We start from the raw sequence: 23,209 nt of genomic DNA on the forward strand, positions 1-23,209 counted from the left end.
CGCAAACATCGCTCGCCCCTCTCCACGTACATCTCTCTCAGTTCTGGCGCGAATTTTGCCCTTTGCGCGTCTTCCGCGGAGGGCGGGGAGTTCGTCGTTCTCTCTCTCTCGTCGCGCTCGACGCGTGGCTGCTGGGGAATTGACTTGCGCACGATGAAGGCTGAGCAACGGCCGATTCGTTTCCCGTCGCCTCGCTGTCGAGGCGACACGGGGAGAGAGTGCGCGTCAGGTTGTCCGCGGCTAGATTTAGCGGGGGAGCGGGAGCGAAAGGGCCGCATCCACGACGAAGCCCCGACTGCCTCGCCTGGGAGTCGGCTGAACCCTCGCGTCCGCTGGCTGTCTCAGCGGCAACCAGACAGGACCGTAGCAGGAGAATGCGAGGGACGCCGAGAAGAAAGTGGAAAGAGCGCGGGGCTCCCGCTTGTGCCTTCGAAGAAGAGCCCCTTCCCCCGGCCGTGCCCGTCTTTCCTCCGTCGTCTTCTTTCACCATGCCTTGCACCCTCTCTTTTTTCTGTCTTTGTGCTTCTCTCCCTCGCGTTTCCATATTTTTCTCCCCGGCCGTCGTGTCTTCATCACACGGCGGCCAGCGAGCCTCCGCGGTCTTCTCCTCTAGACTTTCCTGCCTCGGTGCCGCCATGGGCGCCTTCTGCCGGTCAACCGCTCTCGCTGGGCACTGCGCATTTGCCGGTCGTGTTGGCTTCGCTTCAGATGGGCTTGAAGGCCCCCGCTTCTCTCCTTGTTCTCTTCTCGTTCACTCCTGTCTTGGAGCGCGTGGACGCCGTGCTGGTCGGCCGCCGCCCTGCGCCCTGGGGCGTGGGAAGCAGCGCCCATCCCCTTGCCGCCGATCGCTCCTCCTCCTCCTCTGCAGCCTCGCCTTTTTCAGCGGATTCGGCCCTCTCGTCTTCTGCCTTCTCGGCTTCCGCCGCGCCTTTGCCTCCCGGGAGCCCCGCGCGCCTGCCTCCTTCGCCGCCAGAAGAGATCTCGCCGTCCAGCGAGCTCGCACGGATGCGTAAGAGAGCGCTTCCTGCGGCCGGTTTTCTGCTTCCTGTCTCGCTCTCCAGCGGCGCCCAGAACGCTGCCGCTTCTCTTTCAGGCGGCGCGGACACGCTTCTTGGGGCCAGCTCGAGCGCGCCTGCGAAGAAGCAGTCTTCTTATGCCTCCGAGTCGCGGCTCTTTTCGTCTTGCGAGTCCTCGCCCTACTGCGTCTCTGTCTCGGCGACCGAGCGCCTGCCGACGCGAACAATGGTCGTCGGCCGCGGCGCGCACGCGGCGCCCCTCCACGAGTTCTACTCGTCTGCTTGCGCCCCTGCCGCGAGCCAGGCGGCGGCCTCGAAGGCCCTCGGATCCTGGCGAGAAGGGTATCCAGTGCTGATTGGCGGAGCGCATCCGCTCGTCGTCCAAACCATGACCAACTCAGACACGCGCGACGTCAACGCGACGGTTGAACAGGCACGTCGAAGGAGAAAGCCAAAACGCTTTCGGATCTCAAGTCAAGCCTTGTGACAGCGCTCGACAGGCGCCTCGCGACTTCAGCGAAATCTCTACAGTGCTCCCTATGTCCACATATATGTATGTTTATCTCAATATATCACCATCTACATCGTTATCTAAGTCTCTGTCTCCATATGAATACGAAGATTTATCTGTATTTCTTGTGTCCAGGAACTCGTGTGTGTGTGCACGCGCTTGTGCATATGCAGACTCATATATATATATATATATATATATCCATAGTAGCTCGAGCATTGACAGAATATTCACGCGCAGATAACTACGTAGACGTGTGCGTGCAACCTATTATATAAAAATATACATATGTACCTACCCACGCTGAGGCGTCCTCCACTCCAGTACTTTCTCTCACGGTCGACCTGAGGGGCTGCGTCGCGGCGCCTGTTCCCGGCGCGTCTTCCGGCCTTTCTTCTTCACTTCGGTTCTTGCTCATTCGCCCCGGTGCTGTGGTTGTCTGGTAATCTCCAGATTCGCAGGTGCGCGGACGCCGGAGCCTCGATGATTCGCATGACCGTGCAAGGCATGAAGGAGGTGGAAGCCTCGAAATTCATCAAAGAAAAACTTGATCAGGTGCGCAGAGACTGGCGCTTTCTAGCGCACTGCATTGGATTTTTCGGGAATTTTGCATCTCGAGCGGTTAATGTTTAGGGTCCCCTCTGCATCCCACACGCCAGAGCGAGAGAGTCACGGGCGACTCATCAGCTTACACGCAGGTCTTCAAGGCATAGCGCAGCGTCGGGGAGCTGCCACCTGCGGCGCCCAATCGCATGCGTTGCCGGGGTGAGAGCCTGCCACTTTGTGCCGCCAAGAATATCCGCAGACGGCCCAATGCAGCATCATCAGTGTACAGAGGTAGACCCAAGTATGCGATACAAGCACCGTTCATCTCGCTGTCTGCCTCCTACTTGCGCCGCGCTCTGTACGGTTCGAGTAAGGCTCGGACGCGTGCCTGCTTCCGCTGCGCGTTGCCTTCAGATCGACTTGCCCATCCCCCTGGTGGCGGACGTCCACTTCCAGCCGCGCGTCGGGCTCGCCGCGGCGGAGATCTTCGACAAAGTCCGCGTCAATCCGGGGAACTTCGCGGACGGAGCCAAGAAGTGGGATGACGACGCGCAGACGGAGCGCACCGGCGCCGAGGACGGCGACCCAGCGCAGAAAGACCGCGAAGACAGACGCTTCGACGATGGGCACAAGCGCATCGAAGAGCTCCTCGTCCCCCTCATTGAACGCTGCAAGACGTTCAACACAGCTCTGCGGATCGGCACGAATCACGGGTGAGATCAACGGCGGAAAAACGATGAAAAAGGAGACACACGAGCCAGTTACCAAACGCCCAGCGCCGAGGCGCGAGGCTGAACAGAGGGCACCAACACCGAGACGAAACAGGGATGGCGGAAAGATTTGAACAAGAAGGGGGGCCGCGGCCTCAAGGCACGTATGCCGCTCACGGATACGGACAGCAGGGCAGATGCTACTTCGATGGAATATTGAGGACAGGAAAGACGCTCGCCCCTCCCCCTTTCTTGAGAGGCATTCGCTTGAGCGACCTCTCGAATATCTTGCTCGAATTTTGCTCTTGGACGCGCGACGTGATGGAAATGCGTTGCCTTTTCATATCGGAGACGAATGTGGGCGTGCCTGCGTGCCTGTCTAGCTTGCCGCATGCGGTCTTTGGTCTTCTCGTGTTTTCTCGCAGTTCGCTCTCCGCGCGCATCCTGCGGCGGTACGGTGACACGCCGCTCGGAATGGTGGAGTCTGCTTTCGAGTTCGCGGACATTTGCACGCGCGAGAACTTCCGGAATTTCTGCTTTTCGATGAAGTCTTCCAACCCGATCGTCATGGTGAATGCGTATCGACTGCTCGCCAGCGAGATGCTGCGCCGCGGCGAGCTCTTCCCGCTGCACCTAGGCGTCACGGAAGCCGGCGAAGGTACGGACAGGAGCGAGGGGAAACCGACTAAGGGCCGCTTCAGGACAGCGGCTGCCCTCTGCGCGATAGGACGGACCCGTAAACCCCTGAACCCCAATTTCTTCGTTGCCGAGGATCTGCCTCATTCTCTGCCTCCTCTGTGTCCGCTTCGTTATCCTCCGTGCTCGCTTCTGTCAGCTCATCTCTCCTGTCCTTTTCTCTCCGTCGCACCCGTGGGCGGCCTCTTACCTAGGGTTTAGGATTAGGGTTTATCATTTGCCCGTTTTCCTGTTCGATGGCCGCTGTGCAGGTCTCTGTCGGGGTACCCCCGTCCGGACCCAGAAATGAGTCCAGAGCATTTGCAGGTCTATTATCTTCAGAGCAGCTCTTCGTGTTTGCTGTCCCTTCCATTTCGACCTTTTTCCATCTGGGAAATCGACTTCTCTCCTTTTGCTTGTCCGCACTGCGGCCTGCGAGGCCTGCCTTCTGGGCGTCGCGAAGCACCTTGGCGATTGACTTGTCGAAGAGATAGTTGGGTTTCTCGTCTGATGCCTGTCTCGAGGCTAAGGCCTGTTCCTCCGCCACTCTTCGGCGGACGCGTGGCGTCCCTCGCGCGTTGGCGTGCCAGGCTTCACTTCTCATGTGACGGCGCCTAGGCTCGATATTTTTTTCTTTGCAGGCGAAGACGGTCGCCTCAAGTCCGCTGTTGGGATCGGGTCGCTGCTGCAGGACGGCATCGGCGACACGCTCCGCGTCTCTCTGACAGAGCCGCCGTGGATGGAAATCCCCGTCGCGGCCTCGATCGCGCGCATGCAGACTCGAAAAGCCGCCTCGCCGCAGCCTGCCGGCGCGAGGAGGGAGAGCCCAGGCACCCAGGAGACGCCGCACGCGAACAAACAAGGCGCGGAGAGGCTCCCTACGCGCGAGGGCGACAGAGAGGGGGATGGTTGCAGCCCACTGTCTGCACAGGCGGGCGGCGCAGGAGAGAGGTCCGAGGGCGCCGAGGGCGAGCAGCGGCGGAGCGACGAAGAGAGGAACGTGAGCGGCGAAATTGCCAGCAACGCGCCCTTCCGCGCAGGGTCCCTGCGGTCACCAGTGCCGCTGTTCAAGGAGGAAACGCGGAACTTCGAAAGCATCGAAAAAAGGAAGCTTCGCCCGCTGTTTTGCGCGAGGCGAGCACACGGAGAGAAGAGCGACGAGACAGGAAAGGAGCGACAACGTATTCTGCACGAAAACGGGACGGTCATGGTCGCTGTCAGTCCCGAGTGGCTCGAGATCCCGGTAAGCAGAGACTGTTGTCCCCTTACCAGGTGCTTTTGCTTCCATCGCGTCTCCTGTGCGTGCGTCGGCCTCGGCGGCCGCCAGTGCCTTAGGCTCTGTGTCTGGGCGCATCTTTTGCCTGGACCAGCTTGTTCTTCAACTCTTGCGTCTCTTCTCACCTCGCAGTCTCTGTGCCTCGCCTTAACCTGCTTTGCGTCTCTCGCCTCTGAGCCGGAAGTGTCGTCGGCGCAAAGATGTACAGAACGGGCTGCGCGGAAAGATGAAACACCAAAACGGAGTCAACAACAGTCTTCTCGTAAAAAGGAGCTCCGCGTCGCAGATCCAGTAAACCGGCTGATCTGTCGCCCAAACCTCCATTTCGAGTTTTCTGCGTGTGTGCTGGCTTGTGCGGATGCGCTTCAGGAAGTGCTTTACAGAGCGCTTGGCTGCAAAGTCGTTGGCGGCGAGCCTCTGAAGGGTATCACAGCGGCTGACTCGATCTACGTCCCCTCGCTTTCGCTCGCCTCGTCCTCACCTCAGTCTCCACAGGACGCCGACTTGCTCCTTGCACGCACTGCGCGGGCGCGCGACGCGCTGGCGAAGCTTCAAGAGGCCGGCGTCGGCGTACTCGTTCCCTTCCAAGAACTTTCCTACTTGCTGATGCTCCAGCGGCAACAGGAAGTCACACAGAAGCTCCGCGCAGGCAGCGCTGGCAGCGAGAGCCCCACGCTGGATGCGGAGGCGTCGCGGGAGAAGCGCGTCCTCGAGACCTCGCTGCTGCCCTCACGCAAAAACCTGGTCGGCGTCATGCGCCTCCGAGACGCGGCGGCTGTGCGCGGCGTCCTCTCGCCTTATATTCGGGAGAGAATCGAGGGCGTCGCGCTGCTCGTGGACGGCCAGGAGACGGAAGAAGAAATCGACGCAGTGCTCGACATGGAGGTGAGGAAAAGGCGCAGAATCCAACATGTGAACAAAGCCTAAAAGCCTGGCTTTCCATGCAGCGGCGTCGAAGGCCAGGGCCACCCGAAGGCGAGAGACAAGCACAGACAACGCTCCATCGCAGCTGATCTTCGTAGGAAGCAGAAAAGCGTGACTAAATGTTAGAAAGATTGGCTGATAGCTGTTTCCCTCTGCTGCTCCGATGCTTCCTTCGCGCGCTTTCTGGTCTCTTGCTTGCGCATGCATGTCGGGTTTCTTTTTCTGTGTCTCTCCGTAGTCGCTGCTGTTCTTCTTGCTTCGTCCCGAAGACCGGACTTTACAAGGCGTGCCTGCTGCACGCCGCTTTTTAGACATCTTGAAGCGCCGAGAAGCGAAGGCGGCGCAGAAAGCGCGAGAGGCAAAAGCGAAGTCGCTGGCTTCCGCCGATGCAGCAAAGGAAGACCGCGAAGACGTCGGAGGAATCCCAGTCATTCACTGGCTATATCGCTCCCCACCCTCTGGCGTCGCGGAGAAGGAGGCAAGCCCCGAGGGACAGGACGAGGAGGTAAGCAGCTCGAGAGAATTCAAAGAGGCGATGAAACGTTCCGTTTTTTCAAACGAGCAGGGGCGACTAGCGGCTGGAATCGGGAACGTCTGACCGAGAAAACGGCGCATCAACCGAGGCCTTGAAACGAACACCGCAATTCCTTTCTTCCCTCCACGAGTGGAGTTCGCTCCCCGCCGGCCGGCGAAACGAGCCGCGGAGCGCAGGGGGGGCTCGAGGCCGTCTTTCGGCGGTGCCGTGGTCTCCGCGTGAGTCGCTTCTTCGAAAGCTAGACGCGCGCTTCCTTCGGTGTTGCTTTCTTTCTGTCGTTTTGCCGCAGGCGCGGCGGCAGGAGGAGGAACGCGAGAGCGCGATCTACGCAGGGTGGGAGGCCGGGAGCCTCCTCCTTGACCGGCTTGGAGAAGGCGTGCTGGTCGACTTGCCGGCGCTCCCCGTGCAGCGGCAAGTTCTCCTGGGCTTCAATCTCCTGCAGGTGAGAGCGGGGGGAGGGAGGGGGGTGGGGGACGGCAGGCCTGGGCAGGCGCTCGGGAGGACTGTCGCAGCTTGAGCAGACGAAATGCGACAATGAGAGATAGAGCACGGGCCCTGTAGCGCCGCCGCCTGGAGAGGCTTCAGATGGTGGAGCGGGGGAGTCGGCTGCTCGAGGGCGCGTTCGAGTTCGCTCTGGCGGCTTGGCAGCGGCACCGCCCGCCTGGGCACTGCTAGAGGGTCGCGCGGCCGTCGAGAGGCTCACGCAAGCAAGCAGCCGCGGCTCGCCCCTCGCCTCCGTCGGAATCTGGGGCTCGTGCGGCGTGTGTCGTTCGCTGCAGGCCTGCCGCCTCAGGAACTCCAAGACGGAGTTCATCTCGTGCCCCTCTTGCGGGCGCACCTTGTTCGATATCCAGGTGAGAGCCGAAAGGCGTGGTGGGCGCTGGCAGGATGAACGGAGTGCGGTCCGAGGGATGCATGCCGCGTCACGCGCGATTTTGACTTGTGTGGAGTGCGCGTGAGGGCGAGCTCTCACCGTCGTCGAAGCGCTTTCCTCGTACGCGCAACCGGCTGTGTATCGAACATACGTCCACATCTACCTATATCCATATAGGTCTCTGTCAGTCAGTTTGTCGCGTTCCGCGCCTACTCACCCTGGACGAGTTTCTGTCTCTCGTGTCTCCAGAAAGTTTCAGCGGAGATTCGCGCGCGCACGGGTCACCTGCCTGGAGTCACCGTCGCCGTGATGGGCTGCATCGTCAACGGCGTCGGCGAAATGGCTGATGCAGACTTTGGCTACGTCGGCGGCGCACCCGGGAAGGTAGGAAGCTGCAGAAGTTGCTGTACCACCGAAACTAAATAAGTCTGCGGCACAGCGCACGAAGCAAATTCCCGCAGTTCTGTGCGCTGCTCGTGTCGCGCGTTCGGTCCTGAGCAGCTGCCCCTCGGCGGCTCTGCCCTACAATGTGCATCCACACGCATGAAGGCAACTGCCGCTCCCTGCGCTTTTAGCGTTTCTTCTCTCTGGCTGTGCGTGCTGGGTGTTTTCTAGTCTCTGTGCCTCGCTGACACGGTGCTTCAGGCTTTTATCCTACGCGGTCACTGCTGCACGGGTGTTCTCGTCGCAGATGTGCCTCTCGCTTGTGTCACACGTGAGCAACGGGTGATCTGTTTCCGTTTTTCGGGGTGTTTGCCGGTATTTTCTGCATGCGGTTGCGTGTCGTTTCTTCTTTCTCTCGTACTGGTTTGGCCTGTGTTCGTCGCGCTCTGTTTTTCTCCTCTCAGGTCGACTTGTACGTAAAGAAGAAAGTCGTGAAGCGAGGCATTCCGGGCTCCGAAGCGTGTGATGCACTCGTCGAGCTGATCAAGCAGCACGGGAAGTGGGTCGACCCTCCCACGGAAGGCTCAGAGAAAGAGACCGCAAAACAGAAAAGAACGTAAAATAACGAGAAGCGGATCGGACTACGCACACCCAGTCTGCATGCGTCTTGCTCGCAGCAGGGACGTGCACACATGCCCATATGAATGTGTATACTAAGTTACGCGACAGCGGAGGAAGGCCTCGCGCCAGCAGGCTGGGGGATGGGGTGGGTTCTTGCGGAGAGAGCTCGCGAGGAACGGGGGAGAGGGGGAGCGGGAGGGGGAGGAGGGTCGGCGCGCTGACACTGACGAGAATGGAAATGCGAGACCGAGGAAAGCGGACGCAAAGTCGGTGGCGCTCTCCATCTGCTTGAGAGACACAGGGCCAGAAAGCGAGCGAGGCGAGAAGGGCAATAAAGAGAGTGGACGGAGATGTGCAAAGAAGAGCGAAAGGAACACAGACCAAGAGGAAAAGGGAGATATAGCGCAGCGGAAGAAAAGGCAGCAGGAAGTTGACAAGACGCAGTCCACGAGACTCAGGAGCGCAGGACCGGCAGTCAAGAGGAAAAACAGAGCCACCAAGCCGCTGTAAAAATGAACAGTGGCGGAAGAGAAGCGAGTGAAGCACACGGCCAGTGCGCGCGTGCATCCTAACTCGGCTACGCGGGGCCTCGAGAATGCGGTCAAATGAAGAATGGCTAACCGAGCGGAGCCCGTCTGTGAGTCGCTACACCACCAGTTGAGGCGACAGCAGATGTGCTTGTGGCGTGGAGTGCACATATCAAACAGTGGACGTATTTAGGTTTTATTTGTCCATCCATCCGCGCGAGAAGAGGGCATCCATGTGTGTAGGCAAAACGCCTGGATCTCTTCCAATTTTGGGAACCGTTCGAAGCGAGTTCGCTTGAAACTCCGATTGAGAGCACCTGACGATGTACAGAAACTGTGCGAGCTCGTCGCACCGCTGTGTGTGGTGTAAGGCCACCACCGAAAACCCCAGGGTGGAGACTCTCTAGGACGGCAGACGTTCTCGGGACTACCACAGTTGTGGTGGTTTTCACCTCACTTTAATTGAGGGTGTCACCTCCCGCAACAGCTTTGGCAAGGAATGCTGAATGTCGCTAGACAGCCGCTTCATCAAGCTCGGGTACTCTAAAAGGCATGTGCGAGGCAAGACAAAGCGGAAGCATCGCTCTGCCCCCCTGGTGAAACGGGTGCTACAGATAAATATCGCTCGGACGACCGTGCCGCAGAAGCAGCTGTAGGCCATCTGATCGGTATTGCATGCCCTGACTGCGTAAGGAAAAGGAAGGTGCCCATCCACTGATTGCACTTCGACTCAGAAAATGCAGCACCTCGTGTGCCAAACTGAAACGCGGACTGTATGTGGAAAGGCACTGTGAGTGCGGTATACGGAAGCGCGGGAAACACTCGTTGAGGAAGACATCAGAGGAGAGGCCGGGAGGGCCTCGAGCGAAGACAAGAGAAAGAGGAGCTATGTAGAGAATCCAGCGAGGAGGGATAAAAGGCCATGCGGCGGCGTAGTGAAAGAAGGCACTTCGTTTTACAAGGGAAAAAACGCGTTCGTCTCGACGCGTGCGCGCCTGGCGCAAGCACACACGCATGGCGGAATGCACGCGACAGCAAGGACAGCAACAGAACGATGAAATTAAACAAGTATCCTTCAAATGACCTTTCACCAATCGAGAACCCACGATATCCTCCTGACAAAAGAAGACGTGCTGCGCCAACTGGAAACTCGGGCGCGTCGCCACCGGAATACATATATATATCTATCTATCCGTATGAGTGTATCTATATGTGTATATATACATATATATCTGTACAATACGAGCTGCACACAGACGTGGGCGTCGCAAACTGACTCGTTCATTCCTATCTCAAATCATGACAGCCAGCAGCGCGTGTGTGCAATGGACATGTGGAAAGGCACACGGAGGGCAGCACCGGCGACGCATGTGCCTGGCTTCGTTGCGCGCACATCGAGGAAAACCCAGTTGCCTCTCTCTTTTTCGAGCTCCGTAGACTCAAAGGGCTAGAGACACATGCGTGTCTGCGTGCGCTGACACGCAAGCTAGCTGCGTAGCCATTCGTTCCACTACACATAGCTACTTGGCTAGATGCACGTAAGCAGATACGGCGCTGCCACGCCTCCGTAAACGCGCGCCGAAACCAGAGGCACGAATCGGCGCCGACTCGAGTCGTGACGCAACACTCTTGAGCCTCTACAGAGACAAAAATAGGCATGCGTGCACATATACTTTATACACGTAAATATGTGACGCATAAGACGCCGAGAGGCGTTGCTCACTGCGATCTTCATGCCCTGGCGCTCAAGCCGCTCCGCGGCTTCTTGCCACCACTCTTCATTCGCCAGCCTCGGTCGGATGGCGCTTCACGCCCTCACCTCACTGCGCATGGTACATGCGGAGGCAAATTTCTTTCAGGCCTCGCTGTCTCTTTCTTTCTCCGTCGTTTAGCTGGCGGCTCACGTTCATGCCTTCCCGCGTCTGCTTTCGCTGCGTTTGCACATCGCGACCTCTGCGTTGAAGACCGGAAAGCGTCCACTTCGACCCACAACGAGACAGTGGAAGCCGCCCGAGCCCCTGGTGCCGCCGCAGGCCGCACTTCATTTCTTCCTCCCCGCGCCTCACCCTGGCCGCGAGAGAAAGAGAGATCCGCCACCGCCCTCTCTCCCAGCGGAACAATTCTGAAGCGACCCTCGCAAATCGTCACGATAACGCGAGGATGTCCTGAGGCGCCACGCTTAAAGGCGGAGAAAAGGCCTCGAGTTGAGCGTGGTCTGCCACCCTCGCTCCCTTCCACCCCGCAGCATCGACATCCAGGCCTCGGAAGAACCGGAGGAAGAGGGGGGGGCGGCGTCTCGCCCCTGCTCCCACATACCTCTAAATCTCGCGCATGTGCCTGAAGTCGCTGCGCTGGCGTCCCCTACGCGTCGCCAACGCCCCTGTCGCTTTCTTTGCCCAAGAGGAGCGGCAGGACCCGCGCCACTGCGTCCTCCTCTAAGCCTCGCCCTTCCTTCTGCTGCCTACGTCGGTGTCGTTTCTGAAGACGCCTTCGCAGCGGTCGGCGCCGCGCTCATCTCTCTTTCGCTGCTTGGAGTCGCGTCCCAGGAGGGGCAAGTCGCCTGAGACACCAGCGCGTCGCCCCTTCCTCACTCGCGTCTGGCTCTCTCCTGATCGGCGGTGAAGCACGGCTCGCGCAAGTGATGCGCGGTCGCCTCGTCGCACGCCTAGTCGTCAGCCCCCCCGGCACCGAACGGCTCCGCGTCCTCGCTGCCCTCGCCTCCAGTCGGCCCCCCTCCTCCAGGCGTCGCGCAAGCAGCGGCCTCTGGAGGCCGCAGGTGGAGTCCAGCCAAGAGGACGGAGACACAGGCGGGCGCAGCGACGACGACGACGCCTGCGCGTCACCTTCGCCTGTCCCAGTTCCGTTCATGCGGCTCGGCATGAACACTTGCGCACCTGCGGCGGCTGCGAGACTTGCCTCGTCGCCCCGACCCCCCGCACCTTCTCCGACGTGTCTCGGCGAGTGCGGCTGCGCCGAGGGCCTCGGGTCTCTCTCAGCGGCTCCACCGCTCGCGGGCGTCCGGGCGCGAGAGGAGGGTCCGTCGTCGTCGTCGCTCCAGGCCAGAAGCGGCTCAGACCGTGCAGAATGTCCTTCTCGCTCCATCGCGGACTCGACAGCCGCGGAGCTGTTTCCGCCCGGTCTTCGGTCTCCAGGGCCTGTGCCTGACGCGCCCGCCTCACATTGGGGGTGCGCCGGTATCCCTCCGCCTCGCGGACCGCACGTCAGGCCTCCTCGCACCCTCCCTCCTCCGCTTGGCGGCGGAGCCGGAGACAAGGCGGTTGCGCTGCGTGAAGCACTTGGCGCGGAGCCGTTTACCAACGTGCCTTGCGTGTCCTCTGCCTTGCGGAGGAGCACCGGAAAGTCTCCGTCTGCCGAAAAGGCTTGCAGCACGTCCCTGGCAGTAAGCCCTGCGTGGCGCGAAGGCATGCCCGCTCTTAAAAGAGTCCCGCGCCTCTCGCCGTCGTCGCCATGCACAAGAAGGCCTCCTGCAGATGCCAGGGCCTTCCCCGTCTGACCCTCCGCCGCCGGCAACGCGCCCGGCGCGAGAGACGCGTGAGGCGGCATCAGCGACCGGAGCCCCACCAGCGAGACCCCGACCGCGGGCGCGCCACCCCTGCCTCCCCACGGCCCCAGGCACGGTCCGCCCTGCGGCCGGTCGCCGACACCGTGCGTGTGGAACGGGCTGGGAACGCCAGATTGCCGATCGAGTCCCGCCTGAAGGCAGCGGCGGGCCCCGGAGCCGCACATAGCCGACGGAAGCAGAAGGGAGTGTGGGTTCTGCTGCGCCGGCGCTTCCCCGGGTGCAGCGCTGGCGCCGTACGGTCCGCTGCCGATCTCCAGCAGTCCCTTGCCGTGTGCCCTGAGGTCGGAGGCCCCGTGGGACAGTCCCCCGTGGCCAGGCCACGCTGCTCGCAGCGGCAGCAGCCCGTCTGGGCGTGTTCGCAGCGTCTCCTCAGCTGCGCGCGAGGGCTGGTCGCTCTGCTTCAAGGAAACGGAGGAGTCTCCCTTCGTTCGCGTGAGAGCCTCGCCGTCCTGCATGAGCACAGTCGCACCTGCGCGCAAGCCACGAATGGTCCGGGGCTCGACAAGGTCGCCGTCGTTCCCTGCGTCGTCCGCAGCCAGACGGGAGTGGCTGTGCGGCTCCCGTTTCTCTTCGCAGCCACGCCCGTCGCCCCTCTTCTGCAGGCCGAAGGGTGTCGGCAGGCCGCAGGGCTCGCTGGAGTGCCGCGCTGCGCCTCCATTCAGTCCCCCAGAGGGGACGCCCGCGAAGACGCTGGCGAGGTCGCTCGAGGAGAATGGCAGCGAGGGCAGCTCGTCCTGGAGCGCGGCGAAGATGGAAGGCGCCGATGTTTCCGCGGTGCGAATTTCGGCAACCAGAGCCAAGTCCTGCATGCGTTCAGCCTCCTTCCGCCGCGCCTCGCAGGCTTTGAACCATGCGCCTTCGAACCCCAGGCGCTTCACTGAAAAGGCGAGCGACAGCGTGTTGCCGTCCCTTGTCTCCTGCCGCCCAGGCCCGGAGGAGACAACTCTCTCGGGCACGCCCGAGACACCCCCTGACGCGCCGGCGGGGCCCGAGCCGGGCACAGTCGAGGCCGGCGCAGGCCAGTGTGCGACCCACTGATGGGCGGCGGAGTCGTAGTGGATGCCGCGGACGCGAGGCAGGAGACGGTGGAGCACAAACTCTTTCCAGCTTTCGCGTTCCAGCGTCTGCGCGTACTCCCGAGGTGGCTCGCGCGCCTCGCCTGACCTCCTCCTCGCGCCGTCCTCTGCACCCGTCGCCGCCCCGCCGGGTTCGCAGGTGGGTGCAGAAGAGGAAGGGAGTGAGGAGCGAGCCGCAGCGCATGCAGATGCTCGCGAGCTCTCGGACTCGCCTGTCGCCGGGGCGCCCTCGCGCGCGACGCCTTCGGGCTTCTTCCCGCGTCGCCCTTCCTCTCCGCTGACGTCGCATTCTGCGTCAGTCTCTGGGCCTCCTCCGTTCCCCGGCAGAGGCGCCGCCCCCACCTCGCCGCCCCCGGCGCCGTCTTCATCGCCTGCGCTCCAGGTCTGCGCCTCGCTCTCTCGCAGTCTCTCTGTGTACGCAGCGTCCCTGTCGCCGCCATTCGAGGGCTGGATGATGTCCGCCGCTCCGGACGCCCAGGTGCTCGGGCAGCAGCTCCCCATGTGGCTCTCGCGCTGGAAGAGCCGCGCTGCCGCGGGAACGGCCGTCTCCTGTCGCTTGCTCGCTGCGACCAGGCCCCGGCCGTCGATCAAACTCTCCGCGTCCGCTGCAGCCGCATCTCTTCCGCGCGGGTACGCGGCGCCGCTTTGAGACGACAAAGCGTGCGCCCCTCCCCCGGAGAGCCAGGACGAAGCAGCGTGTGGCAGGCCACTCTGGTGCGCGGCGAGCGGCAAACCGCTGAATGCGGAGTGCCGAGCAGGCACGCCGGGGCCTGCCGCAGATCCGTAGCCCCCAAGCGACGAAGAAGAGAGAGAAGACGGGTGTCCATACCCCGTGAAAAAAGGCGAAGGCGCCTGGGCGTACGGGCCTCCTTCGCCTCCTGCATGCGGCGGAAGCGAAGAAGAGGAGCCCGGAAAGCCAAGTCCGCCGCCCTCCACTCCTGGGGCCCTGAGCGCCCCCGCACTCGGGAACGAGCCGCTCAGGACCGCCGCGCCTGCGTGAGACAACATGTTGTAGGAACCTGCGGAAGTCCCCAAACCTGCACGCTCCCCTTGTGCCACAAGATTCTGCTGCTGCTGGTAGTGTTGCAGCCGCTGCAGCGCCGCGGAGCCCGCGGCCGCCGGAGAAGCGGTCGGAGGCCCGAAGGCCCCCGCGCCCGCGTACGGGCCGTAGCCCCTGGAGCCGTACCGCTCGTAGGCGGCGGCGCCAGCCATGTGAGGGGGAGGTCCTCTGGTGGTGCCGTAGAAGCCCATGCGGGCGACTGAGCCTCCCGCAGGCCCCAGCGTGGCGGCGCCGTAGGCCGACAGCGACGACGCCACGTCCAGCGCTGCGCCGCCCTGAGCGAGGTAGGGCGACGAGTGCAGATGGTGCGGAGAGACACCAGGGGGGGGCAGCCGCTCGTTGCCGCCCGAGGTCCAGGGTGAGAAGGCGGCTTGCTGGGGCGCCATGCCTCGCCGCGAGAACTGCAGATACGTCTGCGAGAGGGGCATTTGAGCCTCCCCAGCGGCCGCCCCGGCGAACGGGGTCCTTCCAGTTGGCGCACGTGCGAAAGCGAAGGGCGACGGAGTCGGAGGCGCCGCAGGGGACGCCAGGGGGAAGAGCGCGTCTGGGGCGGACGACGTGACCAGCGACGACGGAGGGCGCGACGGATATCCCTGTGGCGAGAGCGAGAAGACCTGCGAAGTCCTGTCCTGCGGATACGCGCTCCCGCCGGCCGCTGCCGCCCCCTGTCGCTGCAGCAGATGCCTCTGGAACTCCAGCTGCGAAGGCACTTGAGCCGCCCCAAACGCGTTCAGCGCTCCCACGCCTGGCGCAGACGCCCCGGCTGCGAAAAACGCACAGGGGTGGGCTTGCGAACAGGGCTCCGGAACTGCGGGCGCGTTTCTGGCCGCTGCGGAAGCGCCCTGCCACAGCGCCGGAGATCCGCGACGAGACGCGGCGGCCGCTGCGTTGAAAGCCGCTGCACTCCGTGGACCCGGCAGTGGAGCTCGCGACGCAGAGGAAGGCGGCGAGCTGCAGGACTCGTGCCGCCGCACCGCGCCCGCTTGTTGCAGCGGCAGCGAGCCGGACTCTGCCAAAGCCGTGTCCCCTGCGAACTCGCGCGACGCGGGCCCCGTGAGCGTCTGAGCAGCGACCGAGGCGGCGCGCTCAGCGTCCCCCGCCGCAACTCGCTGCGACGACGCGCCTGCGGCCTCGCTCGGCTCTCTGTCCGACGCGGCAAAGACGCCTGCAGCCCGCGGGGGGCCGCCCGCCGCAGCTCCCGGTGTCGCGGACGCGAACGCAGGCGCGAAGGGCGAGGCCGTACGCTCCCCTGCGCCGGCGCCGACACGTGACGGCGCGAGGGAGCCGCCCACAGGACCTTCCACGCCGCTGGACACGCCGCTCTTCTGCTCAACGTCCAGCCGCACGTCGAAGTCCCACAAGCTTCCAACTGAAGAGGCAATGCGCACAACGCAAAAAAAGACGCTATCAAAGGGCCCGTCAGAGTGCCCGACAGACACGCAGTCGACGGGTGCAACGGAAAGCAGACAGGAGCTGAGTCGCGCTCTTCCGCTGCCGATTCGCCGTTGGCAGACGCGCACACTCGAAAGCGGTGGGAGCGGACGAGACGAAAGGTCACGTTTTCTCTCTGTGATCTGTGGCGCTTTCTGTCACGCGTAGAAGGCAGGGTTGACCAAGAAGTTATAGAAGCAGACGACGAGGCGTCGAACACCTGCACGCCGATTCGCGTGGAGACTCTCACCACGCAGACGAAGCAGCCGCTCTCGAGCTGTTACAGCACGAGGGCGAATAAGACCAGACGGAAGCGCGAGAAGAGCTCCTCCTTCATAAATTAGAAAGCTTTGCTGTCACACTATCAGGCGTGTGGCGGCCCGACTGAGCCGCGGCGCAGGTGCATGCAAGTGACTTTTTCCACTGTAGCGTCGCTCGCTTTTCTGCGTCTGCTTCGCTCAGGGGCCTTCCGCCCGCCCTTGCCGGCGCCGAGTTGGGATTGCCGGTCGTTGCGGCCGAATCTCTTGCTCTCTCTCTCACCGGTGCCGACTTTTTTCCGTTTTTTTCTCAGCACGCCTCGGTGCACGGCAGGGAGCACCTGCGCCTGCGCCGCGAGCGCTCGCAGCACGAGGTCGAAGAGCAGCGGCGGCAGCCGCAGGGCGTTGCAAAGCTCGACTTCGGGCGGTTCGCTGCACGCCTTGTGAGCGTCCGCGTCTCCGTCCGTCTCGTTCCGATCTCTCTTTTTATGACTACGGACGCGGCTCGTTGCCTCTCCGGCGTTCTCCGCCCTGTCTGCGACGCTGTGCTCGCTTCCGTCTTTGTCCCCCGTCGCCTCTTCGCTACCCTCCTCGGAGGTCGACGGCGAGGGCGAGGCGCCGAGCGCCAGCCGTGTCTTCCTGTCTCGGGGACGCGGGCCCTCTGGCGACGCCGAGACACTCTGCAAGTCGTCGGAAGGCGGAGGAGACGGACTTCCGTTGGCGCGCAACGCCGCCTCCCTCGCGCCCGAGGGCATCGCGCGCGCGTCGCCGGTCTCGCGCCTCCTCGGCGACTGCCGCAGAAGGCCCGCGCGCTCGCCGTCGCCCCCCGCGCCGAGCGACGGAGAGGCGAGCGAAGCTGAGCTGCCGCCAGTTGCGGCCGACGCGGCGGGGAACAGGGCCGCCCAGGCGCCTGAGGCCTGCGAGGCGCTTCGCCGCTGCTTCTCGGCCTCGTACGCCTGCGTGAATCCGCAGAAAATACGGCACGGCCCCACACACGGCAGCACGTCGCGAAGGGTCGAAGACGAACGCAGAAAGAGACAGTCGAGAGGGAGTCTGCAGAGGCGACATCCAGCTGCCGAATGCCTGCAGCAGGACCGGCGCAGGGGCGAAGGCGAGATGGGGTCTCCACTCCAGCAGCGTGACGAAGAGAGACCGGTGAATCGAGGCAGACGCCCTTCCGCCTCGATGTGCTGAAGATTCAAGAAGCGCTCGTGTCAGAGCGGCCGGCAGACAACGGCGCAGAGAACGGCGCCACAGGTGAGGCACGGCTGAGGCGGCGACTCCTAGGATGCCAGCGCGGGGAACGCGCAAGCACTCATAACGCGGAAAACATGAAAGGGAGCCTACCATCACGTGTTGGAGCGTGCGCAAGTCGAGACTGCGCCACTCTTTGAGGAGGCGGCAGCGCTCCATCGCCTCGGCGTACGTCGCCAGCGAGCGGACGAGGGCAGTGTGTTCGGAATCGTTGTGGAAGCGCTGCACAGGCCTCAGCTGCTGCCAGTAGACGCGCTCAAGCAGAGACAGACTCCTCTGAAAATAAAGACACGCGCGCCTGCAAAGGCCGTCTTGTGCGCCGACGAGCTCGCACGCGACGCAGAATGTATGCAGTCGCCAGGCCAGTGGACATCGAAGAGTCCATCCCATGCTCAGGGCGAAGAAGAAAGAGACACGGGACACACCGGCGACGCCAGCCGCAGTCGAGCGCCTCCCCGCTGCTTCACAGCACAAACTACATCTTTCCACAGCCCTAAATGTGCGTTTGGATCAACGTGAGCGCACCCATACGCATGCGCACATGTCTGTCGATGTATGCCGAATGTCATCACTGTAAATGCACGCAGCACGCGGCGCGCCTCTCACCTCTTTGTTTGCGACTTTTGGGTCGTCCCAGTGCCTCCACAGCACCGTTCGCTTCCGGTAGATGCGCTCGTCGAGGCGGCAGTTATACGCCTCCACGACGCTGAGCTTGAGCGCCTTGTCGGCCGGCGGCTCCTGAGGCTCGATCGCCATGTCGGCTAAGAGCGCCTCGGCGTTGTTGTCGTGCTCGACGTCGAAGTCGCCTCGTAGCGGCAGGTACCTGAAACATACAAGACACGCGGCTCGCGGTGGCGGGTGACGCACAGGCCGACAGCCTCACGCGCCTCCACGAGGCGCGGGGATCTCACCGACGGGCGGGTCGCAGGACTGGCAGACAAGGCGGGCGTCGCGCACGCTTTAACTGAACCGAAGATGTTTACCCCCCCCGCCCCCCCCTGGTAACCGGCTGCCGATTATAAAACCCACGCGACACCTCTCGACGACACAGAGCCGCGGCGGAACCCCGCCAAGTAGAGCGATATATGTCGAGGCCGCTTTTGAAGCCAACGCTTCGAGGACTGGATGCAGCTTCACAAACAGCGGGCAGGCGTCTAGAGGAGTTCACACTCCTGACTTGCGTAGGGCCTCACCCCTGGATGTTGTTGTGGTGCGGCTGAGGAGGCACGGGCTTTGCGATCCACGGCGGATGCCAAGAGGTGCTTTCCTCCTGAAGTTCCTGCAGGGTCAGCTCTTCTTCGGATTCGATTTCATCCGTCGCGCGCGTGCTGTCGCTTTCCTTCGCGGCCGCTCCTCTTCGCTCGGAGGTGACTGTCACGCCCTCGCCACCAGGTCCGCCTGCGCGCCGTGTCAGGGCACCCAGGCCCGCGAGCGCCCCGCCGCCCCTCGTGTCCCCTTGCGTGGAGCCCAAGGCGGCGCGAGTCGCGGCGGGAGTCGCGGTGACACCCTCGCCGCCCGTGCTGTTCGTCTGGGGCCCCTTTTCGGTATCTTTGCCGCCGCAGCCGGCCTTCGCCACAGCTCCCTCGAGACGCGGGGCGAGCGTCTCGCCGTCGCTGCGTGCGGAGGCGTCGCTCCGTCTGAGGGCGGGAGAGAAAACAAGGCTGGAAGGCGCGCTCTCGGCTGCTGTGCCACCGGCTTCCGGAGAGGCCGCTGACGAGCGCGGCTCGCCCCGAGAGTCTGGGACGCCCCCCGAGTCGATGTAGACGCTCATGTAGTGCTGCTCGCACTGCTGCTTCGTCTTGGTGCGAAGCGCCACCCGATTAACCAAGTTCGCGACTTCCTGCATGCAAAAGGGAGAGGATATCGAGCGTCCCGTGAGCGGTCGCGCGGCAGCTTGACACCAGAGACACGCACTAGCCAGACAGCCACATGCATCCCTTATTGCAGACACGCCGGTCTTCAAGGAGAGGCCGAGAGAGGGTCGTTCGATAAATGCACGAAGTGCGAACGAGGCGGACGATGCGGAAGAAAAGGTGGCAGGCGGCGGCAGGGAGGAATCTGTGTGCCGATCCACGCATAAGCCTTTACGAGGAAACGGACCCAAGCTGTCGCGAGTTGCAAGGGGCATGAGGCGACACGACCCCCCCCCTCCCCCGTCAGGGCGGCACGTCAAGGTAGCTGCGCGCGGCTCAAGGCGAGCGAAACGCAGAGAAGGCGCGTCACCACAGACGGTCTCAAACTCAGTCACACGGCGGGGGGACCCTGACTACCGGACGCGGAAAGATGTGATACAGGCTTGCTCCTAGCTCCAAAGGGAGGTGATGGCACTGCGGTCCAGTCTGGTGCATGCCCTGGGACGCACATTCCAGTTGCCGAGGCCGAAGCGGCTGACGCCTTCCAGCAGCATCTGCTCTTCGTCTGCCGTCCAGTCTGCAGACGCACAAATGCGAAAACAGACAACAGCCCGTCGCATGCGGCGACAGAGGCGACGGCCAGCCACACCCCACACTCCCAACTCGCATCCGCTCCTGCGAAATGCTTTTCCTCTCTCGCTTGCAGCCGCCTCCTCGGCGCGCGTCTACCTCCCCGCGTACTGCCCACGCTGCACTCGCATCCAGTTCGCGGTCTTCGCACAGATAACCTCCTCTCTCTCACGCCAACTGCGACAGCACGCCACACTGCATGCGGCACCTCGCTTCCCATACGCAGCATACAAAGTTGTATACCTGTATATATATATATATATATATATATATATATATATATATATATATATGTATATATATGTATATGCAGATAAATGTATGCACATATATATATGCATATGTATATGTATGTACGAAGATATATGCATATATATGTTTTTGCATTGAGTTATTCTCGTTTGCAGCACCCGTCAGCGTCCACTATGCCTTTTCCTCGGCGTTTGCGCGTTGCTTTCCTACTTGGAGCGAAGATTTCTTCCCGGTTCGGCGGGACAGGCCGGTAGGCGTGTGTGTTCAGATGCGTCCCGGTTTCGCGGCCGCGCGCAAAGCAGAAGAGACACAAATCGAAGTCGTCGCACTCTGCGCACCGCACGCGCCACTGCCCAACGCTCACGTCGCGGCCGCAAACGTTGCAGTGGAAGTCCACGCCGAGCAGCTCGGGATCTAATTCCTTCAAACCCGTCTGCACGTTAATGCGCCTAAACAGAGACAGAGTGGCACAGACACACACAGACGCAGATACACACGCATGAGGGAGAGCACGAGCTGGGCTTCGTACGCTGGATGCCGCCACGTCCCTCGCAGGCCAGCCGCGGACGTAGAGCCCAACGTGCTCAAAGCCGAGAAGAGACTCGCCCGACGATTCACGCTTCACCTAAGACACGACACGCAGCACCGAAGACGCACGCAAAATGCGAACGACGAGCCAACTAGCCAAAGCTGAAAATGGCGCTACCCCCGCGCGACCAGGAAAGGAGCAGGGCGACGATTAGACGCGCAAGCAGGACGACAGAGATGACATATGCAAGACAGGTCACAAAGGCGATGGGAAGGCGTGAGGACAGCACGCACGCGAGGGCGGCCGCAGCAGGCGATGACAGCCTACCATCTGGCGCCGAAGAGACGGGCATTGTCGGCTTCCGGTTGTTTCTTGCGCGCGGGCGACGAGGGCGAGAACGAGAGGACGGGGCGCGTGGCGCCCTGGGTCGGCGTTTCGCCTCTGGCGTCTTCGGCGTCGCCGCGTGGCGGTTTCTCCGTGTCCTCTCCGTCGCCACGGTGCTTTCCGCGCCTCGTGTGAGGGGCTCGCGCCTCGTCTTCTGGAGCGTCGCTGTGGAGCGAAGAGACACGGGCGGGGGGAGGGACTGGCGACGACGACCTGGCGAGGGCTGAACGAGACGCGCGCGAGGAGCCGGAGGAGGACAGCTCGAGTGTCTCTCGTTCGCCTCTCCGCATCGAAGACAGAGACGCGCCAGCTGTCGCGGCCGGCGCGGGGGTCGAGGCGAGCACCATGGGAGAGGACGGCGCATTGCCCGCAGGCGCGGCGGCGGAGGATGCGGCGATCGAAGACGAGCGCGTGACAACGCCGGCGCGCGAGGGCGCTCGCGGGGGGTTGCCCTCGGCACGTCGGTTTCTCTCGCTTTCCTCGACTTCTTCTCGGTCCTCTGCGCCGCTGTCTTCCTCGTCGGGTGCAGCGGCGTGGGCGCGCGAAAGCAAGGTGCGTCTTCTGCGCGCACCGTCGCCACCTCGGGAGCCGGTAGTTCGCATCCGCGCGCGCAGGCCGCGCGCAGCTGCCGACGACGCAGAGGGCAACGAGCCAAAAACGGGGGGCGAGCAGGAAGACGAAGAGACCGGGGGAGGCGAGGACGCAGAGAGCGGAGACGACGGCGAGGAGGAGCACGCCAGCGACGGCGACGCGTCCTCCGCGCCCTGGCGCTTCACAAACCGGCCGTTCTCTCGCGGGCGCGCCCTCGCCCAGTTTTGCCTACCGTGCGCTGCCGCCCGCGACGAGGGCCCTCTGCTGCCGTTGACGGCCGCAGCAGAGAGCGACGGAGGCGAGGAGAAGGCGGAGGGCGCGGCGGGCGTCTCCGCCGGCAGAGCAGGCGCCTTCTCGTCGCAGGGAGACGCCGCGCGTTCAGCTTCATCGCCCCTTCCTCTCCCCCCCTGACGCTTTGGCGGCTCGAACCACGCCTTCGAAGAAGCTCCTGGAGTCGTAGGTGCCAGCGCGCGGGACGGCGGCGACTCCTGCGAGAGCGGACTGAGTCGGTCTCGCTCAGAGGCCGCGCACGCCGCCAACGAAGGTAACGGCGGCACAGGCGACCTTGCGTCTTCCGAGCAGGGCGACGCAGTGGGCGGGGAGGCGGCGAGCAGAGACTGCCGCGTGCCTCTCGGCGAGGCAGCTTGCCCCCGCGGGGGCTCTGCAGATGCCGCAGACCCCGAAGCACTTCGCACGGGTTGCCCGTTCGGCGGCGACAGCGAAGAAGTAGGCGAGAAGAAGAGACAAGAGGAACCCTCACTTCTGCTGCCGCACGCGGGCAGGTTGCTGGCGGGCGAATGCGTCCTCGCGCCCCCTGGAGCGCCGACGAGCTCGCTCAGGTCGTCTCGCTCGCGCGCCTCACTGTCGCCGACCGCACGCAAGTCGAGACGGACTGCGACGCGCGGCTTCCTCGTGGCGCGCGCGCCAGGTCGCCGTCCCGCCTGTCCTTCCTCCTCGGCTCCTGCATCGCTGCCGTCTTCGTGCGCGTGTTTCCGGCCGCTCGCGCTCTCTGGCAGCGCGTCATTTTCCTCCTCTTCGCCGCTGACTCTCTCGCGGTCTCGCTGCGAACCGTCCCGCGCCCCTCTGCGTCTGTCGCCTTCGGCCCTGCTCTCCTTGCCCTCGCGCTCTGCGCGCGTGCGCATCTTTGAGACGTAGAGAACGAGGCCGCGCGAAGGCGACGCCGAGAAGTGAGAGGGAGTGGTAAAGAGGCCAGAAGGCGCGAGCGGCGAGTCCGAGGAGAGGACAGAGGAGACGAGCTGGCGAAGGAGTGCCCCGGGGGAGGCGCAGAGGGAGAGCCGCAGGACGAGCAGAGAAAGGCCGCACGACTACGGGGGAAGAGAGAGAAGACGAGTGCAGAGGCGCCGGCCGCGAGGGCGCAGGAGGAGGCCCCGCGCTCACCGAGCTCAGACGGCGGCGGAGGGATGCCGGCGAGATGCGACCTTTATGGGGGGGGTGTAAAGATATGAAGGGGGCGAAGAGAGGAGAGAAGAAGAAAGGGAGGGAACCGAAGCAGAAAACCGTCGTGAGCAAATGGAGCATAGCGACCCCATGAGACAACCGGGACGGTGGATGGGCTCGAGGCCGGACTTCGAGGCGGCTCGCGAACTGAAAATCGCCGGTGCGAGGCGCACGAGAGGCCAAACGCGGCAGAAAACGTAAAGAGAACGTCGCGAAAGCGGAAGCACCTCTTTCAACGGAGGAACGGAAGCC

General features: G+C 63.1%; 3 protein-coding genes across 3 annotated transcripts; 2 read left to right on the top strand and 1 right to left on the bottom strand.

Annotated features, from left to right (window-relative positions):
* Positions 1 to 153: 153 nt before the first annotated feature.
* Positions 154 to 1,503, top strand: BESB_001800 (zinc finger, C3HC4 type (RING finger) domain-containing protein; the record flags this gene model as incomplete). The annotated part of the gene is made up of 1 exon (XM_029358935.1): positions 154 to 1,503. The coding sequence occupies one exon, from the start codon at positions 154 to 156 to the stop codon at positions 1,501 to 1,503; it is 1,350 nt and encodes a 449-aa protein (XP_029221847.1).
* Positions 1,504 to 2,019: 516 nt separating this feature from the next.
* Positions 2,020 to 8,071, top strand: BESB_001810 (4-hydroxy-3-methylbut-2-en-1-yl diphosphate synthase; the record flags this gene model as incomplete). The annotated part of the gene is made up of 10 exons (XM_029358936.1): positions 2,020 to 2,082; positions 2,488 to 2,786; positions 3,209 to 3,441; positions 4,100 to 4,701; positions 5,104 to 5,619; positions 5,897 to 6,190; positions 6,501 to 6,635; positions 6,973 to 7,047; positions 7,317 to 7,451; positions 7,916 to 8,071. 10 exons carry the CDS (start codon positions 2,020 to 2,022, stop codon positions 8,069 to 8,071), a joined length of 2,508 nt encoding a protein of 835 aa, XP_029221848.1.
* Positions 8,072 to 11,110: 3,039 nt separating this feature from the next.
* BESB_001820 (AP2 domain transcription factor APVIIb-1/ADA2-B) lies at positions 11,111 to 22,641 on the bottom strand (the record flags this gene model as incomplete). Its single annotated transcript, XM_029358937.1, has 8 exons — positions 11,111 to 15,687; positions 16,290 to 16,962; positions 17,354 to 17,536; positions 17,867 to 18,083; positions 18,454 to 19,100; positions 19,623 to 19,690; positions 20,206 to 20,444; positions 20,852 to 22,641. 8 exons carry the CDS (start codon positions 22,639 to 22,641, stop codon positions 11,111 to 11,113), a joined length of 8,394 nt encoding a protein of 2,797 aa, XP_029221849.1.
* Between the last annotated feature and the right edge of the window lie 568 nt (positions 22,642 to 23,209).

The sequence above is a fragment of the Besnoitia besnoiti genome, chromosome I (assembly GCF_002563875.1).
Source record: "Besnoitia besnoiti strain Bb-Ger1 chromosome I, whole genome shotgun sequence".
Taxonomy (NCBI): Eukaryota; Apicomplexa; class Conoidasida; order Eucoccidiorida; family Sarcocystidae; genus Besnoitia; species Besnoitia besnoiti.